This window comes from Phoca vitulina, unplaced genomic scaffold, assembly GCF_004348235.1.
Source record: "Phoca vitulina isolate PV1807 unplaced genomic scaffold, GSC_HSeal_1.0 scaffold56, whole genome shotgun sequence".
NCBI classification, from domain to species: Eukaryota; Metazoa; Chordata; class Mammalia; order Carnivora; family Phocidae; genus Phoca; species Phoca vitulina.
Window position 1 is genome coordinate 10,754,991 of NW_022589759.1, and position 22,393 is coordinate 10,777,383.

At 40.4% G+C, this 22,393-nt stretch overlaps 1 protein-coding gene across 3 annotated transcripts in view; it reads right to left on the minus strand.

Moving 5' to 3' along the window:
- Positions 1-22,393, minus strand: part of CNTNAP4 (contactin associated protein family member 4) — a 370,539-nt gene that overhangs the window by 101,352 nt on the left and 246,794 nt on the right. The window contains exons 22-24 of one of the 3 annotated variants that reach the window (XM_032389870.1): positions 17,747-17,968; positions 17,323-17,394; positions 12,965-13,064 (exon numbers count right to left, since the gene is read on the minus strand). In XM_032389870.1, the coding sequence (XP_032245761.1) occupies positions 12,965-13,064; positions 17,323-17,394; positions 17,747-17,968 (394 nt within the window). Of the gene's footprint in view, positions 1-8,660; positions 13,065-17,322; positions 17,395-17,746; positions 17,969-22,393 lie in introns of those variants that run through there. The other 2 variants (XM_032389868.1, XM_032389867.1) reach the window with 2 other exon arrangements.

Genomic DNA, 22,393 nt, shown 5'->3' on the forward strand with positions numbered 1-22,393 from the left:
ACTCTTTTAAAAAGATAGAGACATAGTATTTTCATTGGGACCTATCCTTTCTTGTGTTATCTGCAAATTGAACTTAAAACACAACTGGGACGTCAGTTTCCTTCCTGGAACGCACTTGAGTTCATGGGTCTGAAAGTTGCTACTAATATATGAATGCACACATCGACCCATGCAACTGCCAAGTCGGCTGAGGAGTGGAGGTCCAGCTTGATCACTAATAAAATGCATTTATTATAAATGTAGTTACACTCTTTAAACATTACAATAAATAAAATTACTGATGAATATAGCACGCAAAATGAAATGTTAATTGCCCATAAGTGTTATTGTGGGTAAACTGGTATTGAACAAGGGCAACATTTTTAGTACTAATGTATATAATATGACCCATTTAAAACACATTTCAGTACCTCAAAAATAAAATTTAGCAAATTTAGGGCACTGAGTAATTGGCTTTCATTAAGGTTTTCTTAATTGGATGCTTTCTAAATAGGTTTATTAGTGATCACAAAATGAATCTATAAAGGAACTTGTAAAAATGTAGAATTTGCCATGTAATGGACACTGTATTCATACTTATTACTATCAAGAGGAGTTGGGCATGTGATAGATAAGCTACATTTTGCTTAATGTTTGCTTTGAGGTATTTTATTGTTCTAAATAGGTAGTAAATGTCCATTTAAAAAGAAGAACAGTAGTCAGCAAGCTGCATAAAAAAAAACAACAACTGGAGGACTGTCTATGTTTCGACCAATTTTAATCAAGTAAATGAAAGCAATCACCCTCAATCATCCTGCATGCCAGAGTCACTCTCAAATGGAGCCATGCTGACTCTTGTGTGAGCCACAGCAGGGGGCTGCATTCTAGCTCCTCGGAGCCAAAGCATGGAAGCAACTGGAAACATCCAGTCAAGAGTGTTCTCCCCCCCCCCCCCCCCCCCGCTCTCCCTCTGTCTCCCTCTCTCTCCCCCTCTGCCCTCTCCCAATCCATGTGGATTTCAAGTAAAGCAATTTTCAAACCCAACAAAAATTTGCAAATCTCAAAAAACACCCAAAAATTTCTATTAGAAAATATAAATCATACAATTGCAAATTATGGAAAGTTATTGCAATACTAACACCTCCAATTTTTTTCCATTTCAAACACACAGTCTAAGCTATTATGTCCCACTGTACCCTTTTTCTTTGAAATTAATCTAAATGCTCCTAACAGTGTTTGCAATTGTGACCACATATTGTATACCTCTTCCATCGACTCAAGGAAACAGTGTTACATCAGATAACTGTTGAGCGAGTAGCTTTCAATTCTACCTAATGGCATGACTAATATGGAACGGACGGAAGAAAATGTCTGGAGTAGCACTCTGTTCGTGAAATATGGAAAAGTAGGGTGAAGGCTAATGTATTTTATTAAGAGCAAATGAGGGATATAGAGCTAGATAATGTAAGAATTGTTAACTAGTGAACGTTTGCCTTTTGTTCTGCTGTTAGCTTGTAAGATAGTCAAAGAAGACTGATTTTAGCAATGATGTAATATTACGTGAGACACTGATTAAAGAAGCTTTATTGACAAGTACAGTGGTGTGGGGATGGGTCAATCTATTTTGTAATAAGCGAACTTGTGTTTCAGCATGACTAGTGATCCAGTTTGGGAGGTAAACATAGTCAGTCATGCCTGCGGCAGTCTTCCTTTCTTCAGGGGTGGGTCACAAGAAATTGACCCTACGATTATATGTATACAGAAGATGACCAGTTCTAAGTCATTATGTATTTAATCGGTGTATATTCAGTTAACTCTCTTGGGTGGCTGTAAACATCTGGCGCTGTGCTTGGTAACAGGACTGAATTTGAAACACAAAGAGCCGTATCTCTTGATCTCATGGGGCTCAGTCTCATGAAGAAGACACACAAGTGCTGTTTTTTCCAGGAGGACACTTTGACCTTGAAAGGGAGAACTTGGAAAGCTTTGCTGAAAAAAACTGATGCTCAAAATGATGGAAATTAATTAACTAATTAATTTGAAGAGAAAGGGATTTACTACAAAGGAACAGCAAACTCAAATTTTATGCAATGGGGATGGGGGATGGATAGAAAATAAATGAAACTGAACTGAAACAATATTAGTGTGGAAAAAAACAGGGGTATCTCTGTCTGAGATGAAGCAGGGGCCAGATCGTGATTTTGTTTAGGTTAGCCACATAATTTATCATTAAAAATGGAATATATTCTTGATAATGAAATCTGACATGTTTATAATTAATCTGGGACAATCAGCATAACCCGTGTGGGCTGTATGGTCACCATGTCCTCTATCCTCAGAGCAAAGAGAAGCTTCTAAAGAGGGAGGGTATGAGATGACAAATAGGAAGGTCTTCAGAGCAGAGAAGGGCTAGGAGGGGGGAGGTTGCGGTCCTGATGTGGACAGATAATTTAGGAAGCCACTTTAGCGGATTATCCAAAGGATGGCAATACCTTGAGTGGGAGGGGTGGAAAAAGAGAGAACAGATAGATAGATTTATGAGATGTTTAAGGGATGAATCTTGGTGACCAATCAGATGGGGATTATGATGAAAGGGGCCTCCTGGTTTGATTTCAGCTTCTGACAATGAGGGGGCTGATGATGCTATTCCATAAAATGGGAAGCACCACAGGCGACCAGCAGCAGAGAGTTGCAGGTAGACACTTTGTTGGAATGAGGCTTAGAGTGTGGACGATGAGGTCGATGTTCATGGTAACCCAATGGGGAGTCCATAGAATGTACCAGAGACAGTATGTCAAAATCCTCCACCTGGCCCTGTCCAAGGATGGACGTTCTGTACTTCAGGAAATTGGCCATCGAGCACTTTGTCCTGGCACTGCCTTGGGAGCTAGACCCTATCTTGGGTCTGAGTATAAGTTTCCACCAAGTAATATGAATGTTCACCCTGGGGCAGCAAGAAATCAGGTGTTGGCAAGGAACTGTCCTCCCACTTGGCTGTGCTCTTTATGTTTTGGGAGTGGGAAGGAAAATCATACCACCCTGGGTGAGAAAGTAGCTGGACAGAAGACTAAGGAGGACAACTCACTGGAATCGCCTGATTGATGGACTCTAGGAACTGTGATAATTGATATCCAATTGAATTCAGTTGTTCTGCATTATTATTACTTTATTACTGCATTATTTCCAAGATGTCCATAATTTTTTCTGAAATGCTGCAGTCTGGTCTTCCCTGTATTTGGTAAATTAAGGGAAAAACCCGAGCTATAGCTAGAAGCTGGTCCTAAACAAGAGATCATCTACTGAGCTTAAACTTTTGTTTGGTCACTAGAGTCATGGTCCAATGTGGGCAGCTCGCTGGAGTAACTTTCAATGACCAAGATGGGTTTGTAGAATATGATATCATTCCTTCCATGACCTCCAGAAAATTTTGGGGGGGAGGAGGTACCCACTTAAAGGATCCAAATTCCTATGGTCTCGAGATAGGAGCTCAAACTATTTTTATTTGGATATTAAGGGAAAGGATGGTATCTAAAGGCTGAAGGAATTGGGTTGAAGTCTGCCTTGGTTTCCCTGAGCTGTCCAGGAGCCAGTGGGAGATTCTATACCTTTCCCCTGGCCCATTCCTTCAGTAGAAAAACATTCACATGGCAAAAAATAGTTGCATGGGTGTAATTATGATTTGTTTTGGCAATTTAGTAGCAATTTTGCTTGTACAATATTATTAATATCTCAGAAAGTATTTCCCTTCAAATTTAGGATTTCAAGAAGAAGATGGACTCTATGTTTTTATTATGTTTTATAGCTTAAATTCTGTAGCTCAGCTTCAATTTCATGATAGAAGCCAAAAGAAAAGTAGAAATTGCTCAAAGAAGTTTTTAGAGGCATTTTAGCACCATATCAATTTTATACATCATGAAATTTCAACTATGGTAAGATTGAAGTGTACTAAATTTCCACTAAGAAAGTCATCAGGAAAGATAAGAGATTTGCTATCTCTTTATACAAATTACAGGTAGAAAATAAATGTGTAGACAGATAACGTGATACCGTTCAGAAACTATTATTAGCATTATCACCACTATAGTTCATAATATAAAGATTCTAAGTTGAAATGCATTTGGTCAGTATTTGTTATAATTCCTAGTTATGATGAAATGTGGTGCTTTCATTACATTTAGCTTATGTTCTTTCATATAACTACAATCCTATTCCAGAAGATGCCATTCTACAATAATTTATTTGGTGCTATGGATTTCTACCAAGAAAAGTTTGTCAAACATCTTAAGCAAGTGAAAAAAATTATTATAAAGAGTCTCAATCATCATGGTCATTTGTAATCATCTTCTTTTAATATTTATTTTGGAAGAACAGGTCATTTCACTACTCAATTAAAAAATTAATTTGTTCCTGTTGAAAATGCAGAGAAACATGAATCATTTATAACAGCTTATTTTCAATGAAAATATGAATTCATTCACAGCAACATAATTTATCAGAAAGTTTCTCACACGAACACCTTGGAAGCAGATGTGTTAGTTCAGTGGGCATATAGCCATGTCTAATATCAGCACATGGAATAAAGAAATTATTTTATTAAGAGCAAACACAACTTAGTGTGGCCTGATGCAAAGAATCACAATAAGAACTGCTCTTGCTAGCTTACGGCTTGATAAAACAGGTATTAGTTTAATGGCTTTTCAAAAAACAACGGTTAAGGCTCCTAATTGTCGGAGAGGCAATATGAAGGCCCTGAGCAAATCAAGTTATGAGTAGTTCTAAACTGTTCTCAGGAGGAAGGAAGGTAGGCAGGAAGCCAGGGCCATGGGAAGAGCCCTGGTTCCACTGTGCTAGATTCACTGACAATTGGCATTTCTTCCACATAAGGAAAGTGAGAAAAATTAAGTCAAGGAATGGACCAGACATTGCAATACTTCATCAGCATTTGACACATAAAAGCACCAAGGGACACCTGAATATAGACTTCTTTCTAGAAGAGTTCAAACAAGAAGGATCTGGAATGAAGGACATCAGGATGGAGTTGGATGGAGAAAATCACAGTCAATGGCGGGGGGGGTATTGCAGGTAGACTAATGGCCCCCTCAAAGCTGCCCACATCCTAGTCTCTGCATCCTGAGTACAGACTTACGTGGGTAGAGAGGCAATAAATTGCAGGAGCCCCAATTGTAGCTGCTGTACTGGATGTTGGTACTTTTGCTAGAGTAACATGGTCTCAGGTATAGTGTATGGATGTGGATGTGAAAAATGTGTCCTTTTCCAAACCTATCAGAAAGGAAATTTAGAAACAGACCGTAGTTACCTAGAATGGACAACGGTCTTGCCCCAAAGCTATGTTAGCACTCCCTCCTTCTGTCATGGTGTAGTCTGAAGAGACCTGTATCATTGAGACATCCTGCAGAGCACACTAGCCCTTTCTATTCGCCCAATGGGTAACAATGATTAAGAATCTAGGGTTTTAGGGCAGAGGTCTGAAAACTATGGCCTGTGGATCAATTCTAGCCTACTTCCTGCTTTGTGCACAGCTTTGGGGGAATACAGCTATACTCTTTTTTTTTTTCCATATTGTCTATGGATGCTCTCATGTGACAATGACGGAGTTGAGGAGTTGTGGCAGAGACTCTATGGCCCACAAGCCTAAAACATTCTACAGAAAGTTTGCTGACCCCTCATCTAGGGCATGCTGGGACCTCTCTCCAAAGTCAATAACAAAGTCTTGCCTCTCTCATTTCCCACTGTGAAAAAAATAGCACGGCGCCTGGTAGGCTTCTTTGGGTTCTGGAAGCAGCCTTTTCCACACTTGGGAATAGATCTGTGACCAAACACTGGGTGACATGTAAGGCTTCAGCCAGCTTTGAATGGGGCTGAACGAGAACAGGTTCTACAGTGGGTCTAGACAGCAGATAAGGAGTCCAGCCCCTCGGACCATACACCCTACAGCCCCTAGGTGGTGTCACCGTACGATACACTGTGCAGATGTCATTGACCATTGACAACAGGAACATCACACTGCAGAAATTCAAGGTTTGGGAGCAGTGCCATGTCATCTGCAGCAGAGAAATATACAACTCTCTTAAAAACAAAAAAAATCTCCTGGGACGCCTGGGTGGCTCAGTTGGTTAAGCGTCTGCCTTCGGCTCAGCTCATGATTCCAGGGTCCTGGGATCGAGTCCCGCATCGGGCTCCTTGCTCAGCGGGGAGCCTGCTTCTCCCTCTGCCTGCCGCTCCCCCTGCTTGTGCTCTCTTTCTCTCTGACAAATAAACAAATAAAATCTTTAAAAAAATAAATAAATAAAAATAAAATCTCCTGACACGCTACTGAACCCTGCTACAGAGGAAGTGCCTCACTAACTGTGGGCAAATTTGCCTATAATGAGCTGGGTTCTCTCAGACCCACCAAGTCACAAGTCATCTGGGCTCAGCTGAAAGCCAACACAAATGGGAAACGGTACACGTGGGATCAAGCATGAGCGGGCACAAACAAGCTACACAAGCCACCGGGCCAGATCCTTACATCATCCACTAGTCTTCTCCAGCACAGTTCCCGCAGCTTACACTTAGAGTTGCACGAATGACCCCTATTACCAGCTGCCGGAGAAGGGAGAAGTATGAACCTGGTGCACAGACGGCTTGATTGAGAACGTGAGCGCAAGCTGAAATGGAAGGTAACACCAGTCACTAGAGTTGTAATCAGAGGGCCACAGAAAGATGGTGGTGAGGAGAAACCCTCCAAAGGAGCAGAACTTCTGGATGATGCCATGGTCATCTGGTTTGTGTGAAAGAAAGGGCTCAAGGTTATAATATATATGGACTTATGGGCAGTAATTTGGCCAGTTTGTCAGGGTCCTAGGAGATTTGGAAGATCAGAGACAAGAAGGTCTGAAATAGAAGCAGATGGATGTACCTATGGGGTGGGCACAAAATGTAAAGATCTTTGGCCACCAGAAAGCATATGCGCCATGAGACAATCACTGAACAGCCAAGTAGACAGAATGACTTAAGCAGTTAGTATCAACCAACCTCAATCACTGGTCACTGCTAGGTCAATGGATGCATGAACAGAGTAGCTGTGGAGGCGGGAATGGAAGCATGAGCTCCTCAGGACTGATATAACATCACTCCTGAACGTTCAAATGCTCAGCCACAGAGACCAGTGTCCATTCCCCAGAATGGTTCCCCTCTATAAAAACACCAATTTTCTGGCAAGTTGACTAATCAGATCTTTTCTATCCTGAAAGGACTAGACGTTACTTTTGATTGGAATCATTACTTATTTCAGATATGAGTTGTCTTTATCACCTGTAAGGTATCAGCCAACACCACCTTTTGAGGATCTACAGAGACCTTCTGAGGGTATGATACGGAAGGACCAGCAGATCTCACGGAAATGTGCTCACTCCCATAGATCCTTTGCTGTAACGTGGATCTTTGGCTGATGCAATGTTTTGTGGGCGGCTATGTCAGGGGTAATTGTCCCTGACTGGTGATAAGAGAGAGTCACTGTCACACTTTAGGGACAAGGAGGAATATGTTTGGCAAGTAGATACTCCTTTGACCAATTTTAACGGTAAATGCAAAAGAGCAGCAGCTATAGCTTGAGAGGTCGTAGGAGACAAGGGTTCAAACTCTCTGCAGGGCTGTCAGCCGGAGTGATTGGAGTCCTGCATGGGCAGCGGAGGAGGGAGAGAATGAGTACCAGCTGCAGCCAAGAGATCTCCTGCAGGGGCAGGGTCTGTGGTCTGTTCCATCCTCCTTCCTCGTGTATGTTTCCCAGGAAGTGAGGCTCACCAGCAGGGTGAACCCTCAGGGATGCTGAGCTGGGCCACCCAGATCCCTGTTGCAGGACTGAAGGATTTATTTCCCCCAGACACTGAGCAGTTTTTGTCCTCCTCCTTTAGGAGCTGCTGAAGCTGAAGAGAGCTGTTTGTCCAAGTTTATGCCCACTTCACCGGGCAGTCAACACCCAATGCCTGGTTGATACAAGAGTGTAAATACCCAGCCCCCTCACTCCCACTCAGGACATCTTTAAGGGGCCCTAGGAGCAGGATTGGCTGCACCCTTGGGTGACTGCCCCGCAGCCCAGCTTCTCCATCAGTCCCATCCTGCCTTGTCCCCTCTGCCCCCCACAGATGTTGTTCCGGACAGTACCCCTGATAAATGTCCTTCATGATAACTGCTATTTCTGAGTTTACCTCCCAGGGATCCCAGTCTGCTATAGCATGTGACTAAAAAATGGAGACAGCTCCCAAGAGGCAGCTAAAGGAGCCGAAGGTGACCAGGAGGGGATATGGCAACAGAGAACTGTTTTTCCTTGCAAGATTTCTTATGCTGGTTCCATTTTTTAAATATATTCATGTATTTTTTAACAAAAATTTAAATATGTTATAAATAGGGAAAAGAGGGGCGCCTAGGTGGCTCAGTCGTTAAGCGTCTGCCTTCGGTTCAGGTCATGATCCCAGGGTCCTGGGATCGAGCCCCGCATCAGGCTCCCTGCTCAGCGGGAAGCCTGCTTCTCCCTCTCCCACTCCCCCTGCTTGTGATACCTCTCTTGCTATCTCTCTCTGTGTGTCAAAAGATAAATAAAATCTTTAAAAATAAATAAATAAATAAATAAATAAATAAATAAATAAATAAGTAAGTAAGTAAGTAGGGAAAAGAAGGGAAAAACGACTGCACTGGCGAAGCCATTACAATCATGGGTCAAATCGTTTTCCATTCCATTTATTTTCATTTGCAAATCTTCAAAACCATCCCCCAGGGAAGCTACTGCCACACCAAAAGTCCAACTCTTTTACTAAATTATATGTAAACTATTTCATATTCTCTTCCTCATTTTGTATTCCTTCTTGTACACATGCATGTGCTCACTCGCACATGTCCCCAACACACAGACAGTGGGCTTCTATTCTCTTTCTTCCGTTACCACTCTCCATCACCCAAAACTTTGGGAAAATAAAAGAACTGCCAGGACATCCTGAAGGTTTCTGGTAGATTCATCATGTAGTTGACACAGGACTGGAAAGTCAATCAACTGAACATAGGTTGATATGAGTTGGGTCTATGTCATCTGTTTCTTCATTATAAGGAAAATATTTGGTGACTCAATCTGTCAGATCTAACTCACATTATGTATTTCACAAAGACTACATAAAAATGCTCCAGTTATAATTATCTCTCCTGGAGTCTAGGGCCATCAACTTAATACACATTTTTTAAAGAAAACCAAATCTGACCTATCAGATAAAGGTTTATGTTCATTTTAAAGGATACCGGAAAGATTAGAACTATAGGTCATTCTTGTCAAAAAGGACACCAAGTTCCTTCAAATTTTCTACACCACTAGATAACTGTCAAAACTCGAGGTCTTGGAAGTACCAAGATCAGCAACATGTGGAGTAAAAAGGAAATTCTAGTCACAGCTTCACCATTTTCGCATTGCTACATATCCCTTTGGGAACATCACCTCATTTATCTGCATCCTAGACATTTCATTGGTAAAACTGAGCGGTCTGCACTATAGATATTATTATATAACAACATATCAGTGCTCTCCAGGTGCATGATGGACATTGTTCCAAGATTCCGTTATATAGGAAGAACAATACCAACTAAAGAAAGATGATTTTGTGAAAATTTTATAAAAGGAAACCTCATGTAGAATAGAGTGGGGGAGGGCAACAGCGGGAGCCCTGAAGTCCTATCACTCAACTGCAGGCCCAATAGGAAAAGACCACCTCGCACTGGAAACTACTTTACTACCCCAGCAGAGAAAAGGGCTTTCCTCCTCCCCTACCCGGCAACAGCCCAGCCAATGAGAGGCAGTCACAGCTCAGCCAATGAAAAGCCACTCCACAGCATCCTCCCCACCCCTTTGTTCAGCCAACTTGCCTACAATTTTGCCATAGGCTCTTGTCCCAGATTACATTTCTCTGCTCTCCCTGAGTAAACCCACTTTTGCTGGTAAAATAACTGAGAGTTTTATTTTTTACCGATAACACTTTTAAATAATTGGCTTCTGTTTGGTTGGCTGTCTGTTGCTTTTCCTTGTTTACCTTGCTGTCTAAAGAATTTATTAAATGTGTTTCAAAGAGTGACACTTAGGAAAGGATTTTTTAAAAAATGAAGCTATTTCTTAGAGTGGACAAGGGCCATTTCAGTGACACAGCTTCCACAAAATGAAGATGCCATTTCCCACAGATGACCCCCATTTCATAGAGGCAAGTCTTCAGTGCCACATTAACTCCACTCTGTTTGCATACTGTACATCTGAATTTAATGAGATTTGGAAAGTTAGTCATCTCAAAAAGAGAATGTTAATTATATATTGTTTTCATTTGAAATCACAGATAAGAATTTTTTAAACTTTTATATCATAGAAGGGTACACTATATTCCTCCATATAATCCTGTGTATCAATATAGTGCTCACTGGCCAAATTCTCTCTGCAGAAGTCGAAGGATATCACCAATTTAAAAATACAAAACATTTCAACAAACAATTGCTGACAAAATATTGTCTCTGGCAAAACTTTAAATGTAGTTTAACTGCCTCTACTTGTTATAATCAATAAACATATTTCTAATTTTTTTCTGTCACTTTTGCATCCACTTAAAAGGAAAATGCATGACAAATGCAGTTTTTGTTAATAATTCATAATAATCACGGGATGTACCAAAAGGCTTAAAAAACACAGACCACCAGTAAAGAAGGTGAACATCTACACATCTTTTTACTGTTTTAAGAAAATGAAAATCCAGTATAATTCCCTCATTTTAAACTTTTATACATCTCTTAAAATATATTCTGCATTTTACTTCAAAAGTGCATTTTATTAAGAAAAAAAGAAGGAATAGATTACAAATCAGGACATGAAAATCATGACATATGATGAATCAATGCGTTTTGATGCCATAATGCTGCAGTTTCTAGCAATGCAGACCACACAGAACCATGAGGCTTCACCATCTATAAACCTGTCTACATCCCCAACCAGGTTAATGCGGCTACTAAATCACATGAACACTTGCAACAGATTCAGAGCTGTTATTATGCTTGTATTCAGCTTTGCATCAAATAAAAACTACCGTTTCTGTGTTCAATCCTTCAAGTCTTTCAGTTAAAAAAAAAAAAGTATGCCATTTATCAACATAGATCCTTCATAAGCTACTATGTTAATTCATATCCTAAGATTTAGTCAGGCATTTACAGAAACAGTAAAATGGTTATAGATCTATGGGAAAGACAGGCCGCTTTTGTAAGGAGGTTAAGAAGGAAAATATGATGCTTAATTTATATATTTCCAAATTGTTCTGGTGTGAACAAATGAAGGAATCCAATTTTTCCTTGCCAGGCACCAGGAATGTGTGAGCATAAATAGCAAAGTGCCTTTATTATATAATTGGCTTATGAAATTTCAAGATAACTACATGCACGCATCTTATTTGCTTTGCCTCAAAATCCATTATTGTAACAAGTTTCATAAGGTTACTGATAATTCTCTGATCTCTTGGTATGTATACACACCCTAATCAGAATGTACTAGTTAGTAGGTTATATTGATTTCTGGTACTTTTTAAGAAATTACCCCATCACCATAAATGAGACATGACAGAATGGCAGACTTCGCACAGATCAGATAATATGCCATCACCCCTTAGAGTGAGCATCCTTTAACTACTCCACTGGCTTTGGTGAAAGGGGGCATGATTGCAGTTTCTATTTCAAAAAGTCTATCCTGGAGGTCAGTGCATGGAAAAATGTATGCCTAAAGGGGTATATGTTTTAGAATGGGGAACGGAGCTCTCTACCTCAAATTGTCCCTTTTTCTTTTTAATGCATCAGGAATGTGCTCCGTGGAATATAGTCAAGGGAGATCAAAGAAAATTTGGTGACAAGCTTTAGAAAAACAGAAATACAAACCTGAAAAAAAAACAAAACTGGCATAAGGCTCAGGGAAAGTATTCTCAAAAGTACGTTTCATACGAGACATTACAGTTGTAAATAAAAATAATTTTTTTGGCATTGTTAAGAATTGTGTTTTTTATATCAACAAGCTTGGTAGTTGCAAACACTTCACATTCTTTGGGAAATTGGCATTTATCCAGCGTCTTCCCTACTGCCACCACTGAACACGGATAGCAGATGATGAGAAATTTAAAAGGTAGGACACCACACTCTGACAACCAATGCACTCTCTGCGTCTTGTCACATATGGATTTTACATTCAGAGCTAAAGTCTGACACTCAAAACCTAATGCGTTCAAAATCATTAAGAAGAGTCAAATAGAAAAAGAGCAATACGATCAAAGCAACGACAACAAAACATCTTTCAAGACTATTGATAAATTGTATTGAATGTAATACAGAGAAAGGCAAAGGGTTGATATACTTTTGGCCACTGAAGATGCAAACACCAGCCAAACAGGATCTGAGAAGCATTTCCAGGTCTATGAATAACACTGGAGGGACACTAAAGCAAACACAGAGCATGTTCTCAAAAAAAGCAAGTTATTATCATCCAATTTTGATTTTTTACCTCTAACAAAAGTGATGTATCACATGGTTGAGAGACCAGGGCTACAGTTTTCACGTTCAAAAACCGTAGTCATCAAGCCAGTCAAACTTCCATTTTAGATCCTATCAGAACAGTTGGAAATTAAGAGCAATATCGAATTCCTTGTTCTCTAGAACGACTGCTATGGGAAATACGTCACCGGATGAGGCCTCCCGCAGCCATCTCGAGTCTGGATATGGCAAGATGGCAGTGCTGAAAATCCATTGCCTGTACATTCAGTGTAAGAACCTTTTCTTGTCCATCGAGAGCCCCTGGCTATTAAAACAGACTGCCGGAATCGCAAGTTAAATCACAGCCGCCAATCAGAAGAAGTACTCTTTCTGATTTTCATTGACTGCACTTTGTATATTAAGCTCACTTTTCAAAACAGCCTCAGCACTGTCTACGTTCTCTGACCTTTTTGCCTCGTTTCTTTTGTATAACCTTTTCTGCTGATAAATGCGAACGGCTACGGCAGCGATGCACAGCAAGATAAAGACCACAACAGCTATCAAACCTAGCGAGAGAGGAGAAAAAGAACGCAAAATCAGAATTTGTGTCCAAATGGAAGCCCTGCGGACTTCATTGTTTAGTAAGTCATAAGAAAATTATTTTCCACATAAATCGAGCATCTGGTATCTATAAATTAAAAAAATATCCAAACCTCAAGTATTTCTGGATCAGGTGGTATCATAATATATTGAGTTTGTTTCTGAGTTCTATCAGCCTGGTGGGTTCGCCTCCGTTTACTCTACACGCATATTATACTGGATTTATTCAGTGCGTTTCCATTTATTTTTTTTTAAATTTTTTAATGCATTTTACATTAAACACAAGATGTTACCAACACATCTCTAAGACCATGTGATCATTGCATATTAATACACAAATTTTAATTATTTTAAAATTATAGATAGTAGTAAGATGGTAAAGTGATTAAATGTGTCTTTGTACTTAAATATTTAAACACTGTAATTCAGTTGATTAGCAATAGTTCGTTCTACTGCTGAATAGGAGGGACAGGATATATGCATCTGAATAATCCTGACTAGTGAAATATATTCATACGGATAATATAGATTATTTAGCTTATTTCTATATGAGGAATACTGATATTCTGAAACACTGTAAATGTTGTAAAGGTTGTAAATAAAAGATTTAAATACCACAACTGTTAACTATGCCCATATATGGGCATCAACCTTGGCATTACATTGGGCCAGAAGTTCTTCGAAGTATGATCTGTGAGTCCCTTTTGGGTCCCAGGACACTTTGAGGAGGTCCACGGGGTCAAAGCTATTTTCATAATAATTCTAAGATGCCTTTTCCATTGTGTTGACACACCCACTGCTAATGTAAAACAAGGCTGGGTAAAATTCCTGGTACCTTAGCATGAATTAAGGCAGGGCTACCAGACTGTAACAGTGGTCACTGAATTCATTATTACACTGCCAGGCAACCCCAGAAAAAAAGAAAAAAGCTAGCTTCACTTACGAGTGTCCTCGATGAAGCACTAAAAATTACTTATTTTATGAAATATTGACCTTTGGCTACATGCCTTTTTAACATTTTGGGCGATGAAATGGAAAGTACTTGGGGTGTATCTCCAAGTACAGTGGGTGTCCCCAGGAAAAGCGTTTGTGTTAAAAGCTGACTTGTGAGCTCAACTTTTGGCTTCATGGAACACCATTTTTATTTGAAAGAATGATTGATAAACCATGGTTGTTTTGACTTGGATATTCGACAGATACTTTCTCTGAAATGAGTGAAGTAAGTCTGTCACTTCAAGAAAAAGTAACTGACAATATATGTTACCAGTGATAAAAGTCAAGCTTTCAAATGAAAAATAGAATTTGGAAAACTACTGCCTGTCACCATGAGTTTGAGAGTTTCCTAATACTTAGACTTTTCTGATGAAAACAGTGGAGGTATTAACTGATGTAGTTGTTTTTAGACAAAAATAGGTACAGTGAAAACAGCAACGTGGATCACCTGTCATATTGTAAAGCTAGGATTCTTCCTTCCAGTTTCAATTAGGTGCATATAACTCTAACGGAGTCCACCAAGCCAACACAGTGAATCATTATCACCAGAAACTGTGATTTCTCACCAATCACAGTTGATTCCTGAGCATATGATTTAATGGGCGGATTCACTACAGCAAATCATAATACTGCCAATGGCCGAGCTGATTTTTGGCTGGGTCAAACTTACCTGAGAAGGACAGCAATTCTTTGCTCATAAATCTAATATAAACGTGGCAACCAAATTCTGCACTTGAAATCTAAAAAATTCACTACATATCCATTATTAGTTATATTAGTAAGTAATAATTTTATTCGGAGTATCTAATTGTTGTTATATATTTTGCCTCTCAGCAGTTGAGTTGCTATAAATATTTCTATTGTCTGGCATCTTGTTATAGGCCTCTTGTATCAAGAGAGACATTCTGAATAATTTCAGTGTGAAAAACTGATGAAGTCTATTATAGAGAGCAGGCGACAGCAATTATAAAATAAACATCAACATTACAGTGGCCCAGATGAGATACCCAGACAGTCATAATCGTGAATGGACTCTGGAACTAGTTTGTTCCATGCATGTGATTTATCTCCTTTAATTTGGGGGAAGGTATTATGTCAGGATTTGTCATGTCCAAGGAAACCTTGATCTAACCTGTTAAACAAACAAAAAAAAACAACACACCAAATAAAACACCGCCAAGCACTGTGCTCCATGACATTGCCATCTGAGGCCCTGTCTGACTGTGTTCTTATGAAGATACTGTGCAGCTTTGTCTCTGTCTAAATCTCACCATCCTTATCTGCATAGCCTGACCAGAAATTCTCTATAATATCTGGGTCACCAGTTTTAAATGTCTTATAAACAATTTTCCCATCTTACATTATTCAGTGTTTGTAAGTGAAGAGAAAGATCATCTCCAATGTAGAACATAGGGCGATTAGCCAATTTGGAGAAATTTTAAATGGATTAATTATGGCTACACAGTGGGTGCAATTTACGAGTAACTAGACAACGGGTGAAAAATTATATTACGATGCTACCAGATGGAGAAACGCCCCAGAGGATGATATTCTGTGATTTAGCAGATAAATCGCATGTGGTCCCAGACAAGGCCTTCGGAGCTTAAACGGCCATGCCCAGCTGCTTTGCTTCTGACGCTCAGTCTCTGCAATACCCAGAAGCAGACGCCACTGGATTCCTAGACCCTCAATCCCTGGGCTGCACATTTTCCACCCTTTGTCTGCGCTCTGCGTTTGAGCCAAGCGAGATTCCACAGGTGACTCATAACTTGTTCCCGTTCCAGAGTAACACAGAATGACTTATCAACACACCCCTCCTTTAGTCTGTAAATCTTCCCAATGATCTCTGCCCAAAGCAACAGTATTCTAAAGATTAAATATCTCGTTCTAACATTGGCTTGACTGTCCAGTCACTCTCTACGTATATCTATCTTTGTGTCTTTATCTCCCTATATCTATACTAGTTAAATGTATAAACGAAGCACCATTATGAGACTGCGACAAACTGTTTGACAAGGAATCCTAGTTTAAAACGTGAAGCACATTAAATGCTAGAGCTTTAAATGAGGTTTTACCATATAATGTATTAATAATAATATATTCATGTATTTCTTTTAGACATGCAGTTATTCAGCTATTAACTACTCTTCTAGCAGGTCTTACTGTTGTTTATTTTTTGCTTGTTATATGACTAAATGGGAATTCTATCTTGGGTATCTTTAATTTATACACCATTAGTTTGCTAAAAGAAAAATACCTGAAATAGCAATGGGGATGTTAATATCCTCACAAAGATCTGACTAGTACTATTGTCTGTCTCAGTAAAATCCCAACTTCTTAAAGGAAGTTGATGTCTGGATGAGTAAAGGTACAAAAAATAGAACAAATGGATCAGGTATAAAGTCCACAAAAACTGCCCAAGTAAAAGAGTAATCACATTATCTGGCAATGTAATAAAATAACTGTTTACTTTTTATGTCCTTATCTTACGCAGACTGCGGAGAAAAGGTGAGCCACTAAGCATTTCCATTATCTGATTAATAACCTTCTTAAGACCATTGATCAGGAAGAAGACGGTATTTTTGGGGGGTTGGTTTTAAATAAATTATGTCTCAGAGAATATGCTGTTTCATTGCCAGGAAGATATACTTAAATTTTTTTGTGTTAATTCTGCAATTTAAAAATGACTATGAATCACTTTTATTCCATTAGCCTAATATTTGACAAAAATGCAACTAAAAATGTAATATTCATTGATGTGAGCACCTAAACCATGGAAATATCCATTTTATTGAGCATGACCACAACATAAAATATAAGTTTTTCCTGCTTTTTACATAAACTCTTGCAGAAGCAGTACAACAAAGTCCAAGAAGCCAACAAAAATCGTACTGCTTCCTCAAGTATATTCAGATTTCCCTAGGGATTGTAGAAGGCCACTTTCAAGCTAAATGATAACTCATTTTTACACAGTTTAGCAACTATTGCTTGAGTGTGGTGCCTTGGTGAAATTATCCATTATTTATACTGAAAATCTTCAAGGAATTCAGGAACTCAAGAAGACTCTAGAAGGCAATCCAGTATAAATAATAAACCACTCCTGTTGACCTCAGGCCTCAGTGCCTAACCCTGGGGATGTGTGTGAATTCTTCATGTTTCTCTGATGCTCAGTATCTGCCACTTCTAGTAATGACAAGTACCAAAGAAGAGCCCATCCATGCTTTCTGTTACCTCCAATCACTGCAGAGTCACTTCTGATTGCATTAGCGAGGGGTTCTCGGTCATCTCTTGTTCCCGAATGATCTGCAGGGAAAGAATAAAAAAGGGGGGGAAGGGAGTGATATAGCCAATCAAACAGAAGAAATTTTGAAAAAAAAAAAAAAAGTCTTAAAACATTTTAAACCAGAGCAGAATTATGGAGGTCAATGTGGGATCCCTGTCGACAACTTTTTTGAAGCTCAGCATGTCAACTGCAGGGGCCCACATGAATAAGGCACTGAGAATCTAGAGGAGAACTGGGAAAGAGAATTGGACGTCAACCAACTAAGCCAATTTTGAGAAGCCACCTCGAGGACCCGCTGCCTCAGCGGCATCGGAGGACTCAATACCCAGGGGACCAATGTGTTCGTTACCGCGTAAAGGAGGGGCCACACACCACCTGCAAACGAGTGTGTCCTTTCTCTTGATGTGGCATCAGTACCACCCTGGGCCACACAGCTGGACTCTGTCACGTGTCCCGAGACGGTGATGGGGGCCAGGTGGCTGGGCTGCAGTGCGGCCTTCAGAGGGGCCACGTGGCTGAGCTGCACGGCAGAGAGACAGCCCAGGAAGCCCTGCGCGCCCGCCAGCGCCGTCTCCTGGTCTGTATCACTGTGTTCTGTGAACCCAAAGAAACACCGAAATGTTAACGATCGTGCGAGAGCAAACAGGGAAGGCTACGGACGGGACGTCCCCAGTCTGGTAATACAACAGCAAATATATATACAGTAGACTAAATTCCCCTTTGTCGGTCTTTATTCAAAGAGTCGGATCCAGCAAGTCTCTCCGTGACTACTGGTGAGCCTCTCCAGGTTAATGAAGGCAGGTTTTTAAGGATGGCTAATTTAATATCATGGGGTGAACTCTGGAAGTGATTGAAGCCTCCCTAAGAACGGGCCAGGTTTGGAACTGATGAGGGTTCGTGAGATGGTAAACTGAAACACAGATGATTAACATGATTTGTGATAGGGCTTGGAGTAAGAGATTCAAGCGCTTCCCGATTTGGAAATGGATTCAGCTCAGCTTGTGAGACGTAAGTCATGAAAAGCACAGAAGCTAGAGGGAAAATTGAGCTTCTGGAGTTCCCTTATCTATTGCCCAACCGGCCGATGGTCGGGCCAACAGCTTTCTGGTACTCTGCAACCCCATCCAAACATGCAGGGGGATGTTGTTGAGATGTGGTGGAGGCTACACCCCAAAGAGTCACCCTAATGACTCATGCACAGCAGTGAAAACGTTCATACCTCACAGCCTTTTCTCCCTCGTTCTCTGCCACCTGTCACTCAGACAGACACGTGAGCACCCCCGTCCCCTCTAGATAGAAAAACCCTCCCCCACATCAATGGGAGTTTAGTTTATCTGCAACTATTGTGGCACAGAGATTGGCTTGAATGCCAGAATATTAATTTATGGTTTTACGGTGAAGAATATATTTACATTTTATGCTTGGTGAGGCTCAAATTGAAATAAGGGGAATTACCTGTAGAGTTTTAAAGTTCAAATGTTATCAGACTACAATGCATCCAATCCACCCAACGTGACCAGAAAATAGCAGGACTCCTCTCTCCTGCACTACATATACAGGGACACAGACACGGTTTGCACTTTTGTCTCTTTTTGAAAAAAAAAAAAAAATAGGATAATAGGTATTAAGTATTTATTGGGTACTTATAATGCGCTCGGCACTGTTCTCAGGGATTTGCATGCTCGTGTTTGCAGCTCCCAGGAGCCGGGAGGGTCTGATGCCCGTGGTACAGGCGGGACACGTGGGGTCAGAACTGCAGTGACTGCCTGAGGCTGAGGAGCTGTGCGCATTCTGTGCGGGACTCGGGCTGTTGGGCTCCACACCACAAGACTCCGCTATTTATGAACTGCTCTCTGATTGACATGTTGTTTTCTTTCCCTGTTCGTATCTTCTGCAGTGCCTCTTATTTATTTTGTTATTATTTTTTTGGCTTGAGAGCAGCTAGTCTTGAAGTGACTCTGGACAACTCAGCTCTGATTGAGCCGGTCTTGTTATATGAAGAATTCTGAAGAACGCCGTTTTGTTCCATTACCATTCACACTTTATACCTAATGATGAAAATGCTGATTAAATATTGAGTATCATGAACGTCATCCTCCAATCTGAAAATCAGAGCAATTACATTACTCTCCTGCTGTGGGGGATAGAGATACGGTACTCAGGCTCAGGCATTCTGCCTCAGAAGGCCATGTTCCGACCACCAGGCCACCCTGCCTCACTGCACAAAGACAGCTTCCTGGACCCACAGGTGACCCTCAACCTCCAGCATTATGCTGTTACATAGAAGCCATTCCGTCCATGTATAGAAAGCAAGAACAAACTTAGTCCCAACACACAGCATTCGCTCACTTGAATGGATATACATTCAAACATATTTATGTTTAGAAAGACAGCATTCTTGCTTTGGAGTTTTTTTACTTTAATAAGAAAGGAAAAGAAGATATACATTAATAGCAGCATAACCAGGACAGTGCTTTTCACATTTATTTTAAAATGTTAAAATCTTGATGATAATTTCTATAGACTTTTTAAAAAATCTTATCTTTTGAACCAAAAAAAAAAAAAATGTAAATAGATAAGATTCACTTCTCTGGTACAAATCTGATAGGAGATGAATTTTATTTTATTATTTTTTAAAAGATTTGTTTATTTGAGAGAGAGAAAGAGCTAGCAGGGTAAGGGGCAGAGGGAGAGAACATCCAAGCAGATTCCCACTGAGCATGAAGCCCAACAATGCGGGGCTTGATCTCACGACCCATGAGATCAGGACCTGAGCCGAAACTAAGAGTTGGATGCTTAACTCACTGAGCCACCCAGGTGCCCCGAGATGAATTTTAAAAACTACACCTTCAAGTCCAAAACATTTTACATATTACAAATTACTGTATAAAAGACTTTAAATTCTAAAACTTAAAGTGGGCAGTTAATCAATTAATATTTGTTTTAAGAGCTACTGATACAGGAAATAAATTCCCTGCACATCAGGCATCTCACATTCTAGTAGCAGAGACAGAAAACAGACATAGAGACAGGAACTAGTGAAAATTTTGAAGAGTGGTAATGTTCTGAAGAAATGACTTAGAAAGTGTGATGGGGTGTGTCTGGAACAGAAATTTATCTTGATGGATTAGGTGAGTTTTGTGTGTCTATTTTAAGGTTGACTCTTCATAGTCCTGTTCCCTTAGTAGTCTGTAGATATTATTCCAGCATCTTCTCACTCTATTACTTCTTTCTCAAATTTTGTGAGATTCCCTGTGATTCAGGAATTTTGCATAGAACATGGTGGGCCCTTTTCATCTGGAGACACAAGTTTTTTCTTTAGCCTGGAAAATTTCATACATTGTGCACACAACTATTGCTTCACCTTCATATTTTTGTAAAGATTTATTTTACAGAGAATGAGAGAGAGAGAGAACGAGCGGGAGGGGCTGAGGTGGGGGGGAGAATCCTCAGGCAGGCTCCCCACTGAGCGCAGAGCCTGATGCAGGGCTCAATCTCACAACCCCGAGATCACGACCTGAGCTGAAACCAAGAGTTGGGCACTTAACCGACTGAGCCACCAGGGGTCCCTTTCACCTCTAACTTTTTTATCCTCTTGGTCTGCTGATTATTCACATGGGGTCTCCTCTGCATATTCTTTAAGCTATTTTACTTTTCCCACCTGATTTTTATATTTTAGGACTTAATTTTGTGTGAGTCAAGTGCTTCATTCACTTGATCTTCTACGTGATGAATTCAAGTTTCAACAAAGATCACTCTTTCCTACTACTGACATTTTTGGTCTGGAACAATCATACTTTTTAGTTCCTCAAGGTCTTTTGGTTGCTTTCCTAAAAGCAAGTTCTCTTACTAAGTTTCCACAGGATGGTATCTGTTTCCCTGAAGAGGCTTACTGTGATAGGGAATGATTCTGGTGGCTTCGTTTCTTCCCCCTTTTTATTGTTAAATCTTCTTTTTTTTGGTCATTGAATCTTCTTAAGAATGGAGTCGTTTTTCTCATGTGCTGGGTGCTTTTCAGTCACTGATTTCCTTAGGTGGCAGACAATGTAGCTGCCCCACACCAGTGAGGGTGTAGGCCAAGCACTCACGTAACCTCCAGACAGAGAGGACTCAAACTTCAGGTCATCCGCAGCAAAATTCAGGAACTCCTCGAGTTTCAGGTTGCTCCCTTCTTTGGCAAAAAGGGGAAATGGGCACAGTGACGTTTTCAATGCCGACCTCTCCCCATGGGCTCCAGAGATCTAGGCAAGCTAGGTATTTCCAAGTGGAGGGGAAGGATCTATGCAATTTAGGGTCTGCCCCCCAAGACTTTCCTAGGCTGGCCCCTGAGTCTCTTCTAACCAGAGGGCAAGGAGGCCCCAATACTTTTTTCACTGGCAACCTCCAGGCTCCCCTCTGCCTGCTGGGCTGGACCAACAACTCCTATTTTCAGGAGAGTCAATGGGTGGGAATTAGAATTAGGAGGGAAAGCACAGCACAGGGTTTTGCAGCCACCTCCCCAGAACGGAGTCCAAACAAAATGAACAGCTATACTATGTTGTTCATAAGCAAAGCTGGCCTTAGAAATACATAGCATTAGATATCTTGCTGGACATTGACAACTGTGCTAATAGCCAATGAGCAAAAATAGCTATCTTTCCTATTATCTAACTCCTGAAATGCCAACACCATCTAAAGATTAGAACAGGTAGGGTGGAGGAACTGAAGACCAACGTCTCCTGCTTGACACAAATCCTGAGAGGACTCAATCATGTTTTGGATGTTTCTGGTTATAAACATCCTTAACTGACTCAAGATTTTTGGATAATCTTGCCTATTAAAAAATTAGCCCCAACTGTATTTTCCAACAAAGGGAATGACTTCTGCTTTGTTAAAGAAGAAACCTTTTAACAAAAGGCCCGCCAGAAAAATAGAGTACCAAGGAATTAAAATTCGTACAAAGTGCCTTTCTATACCTGGAAAGAGGACTGTTTCTGGAAAAGGCATGAAGTAAATGGAAGAACAATCAAAAGGAGGGCT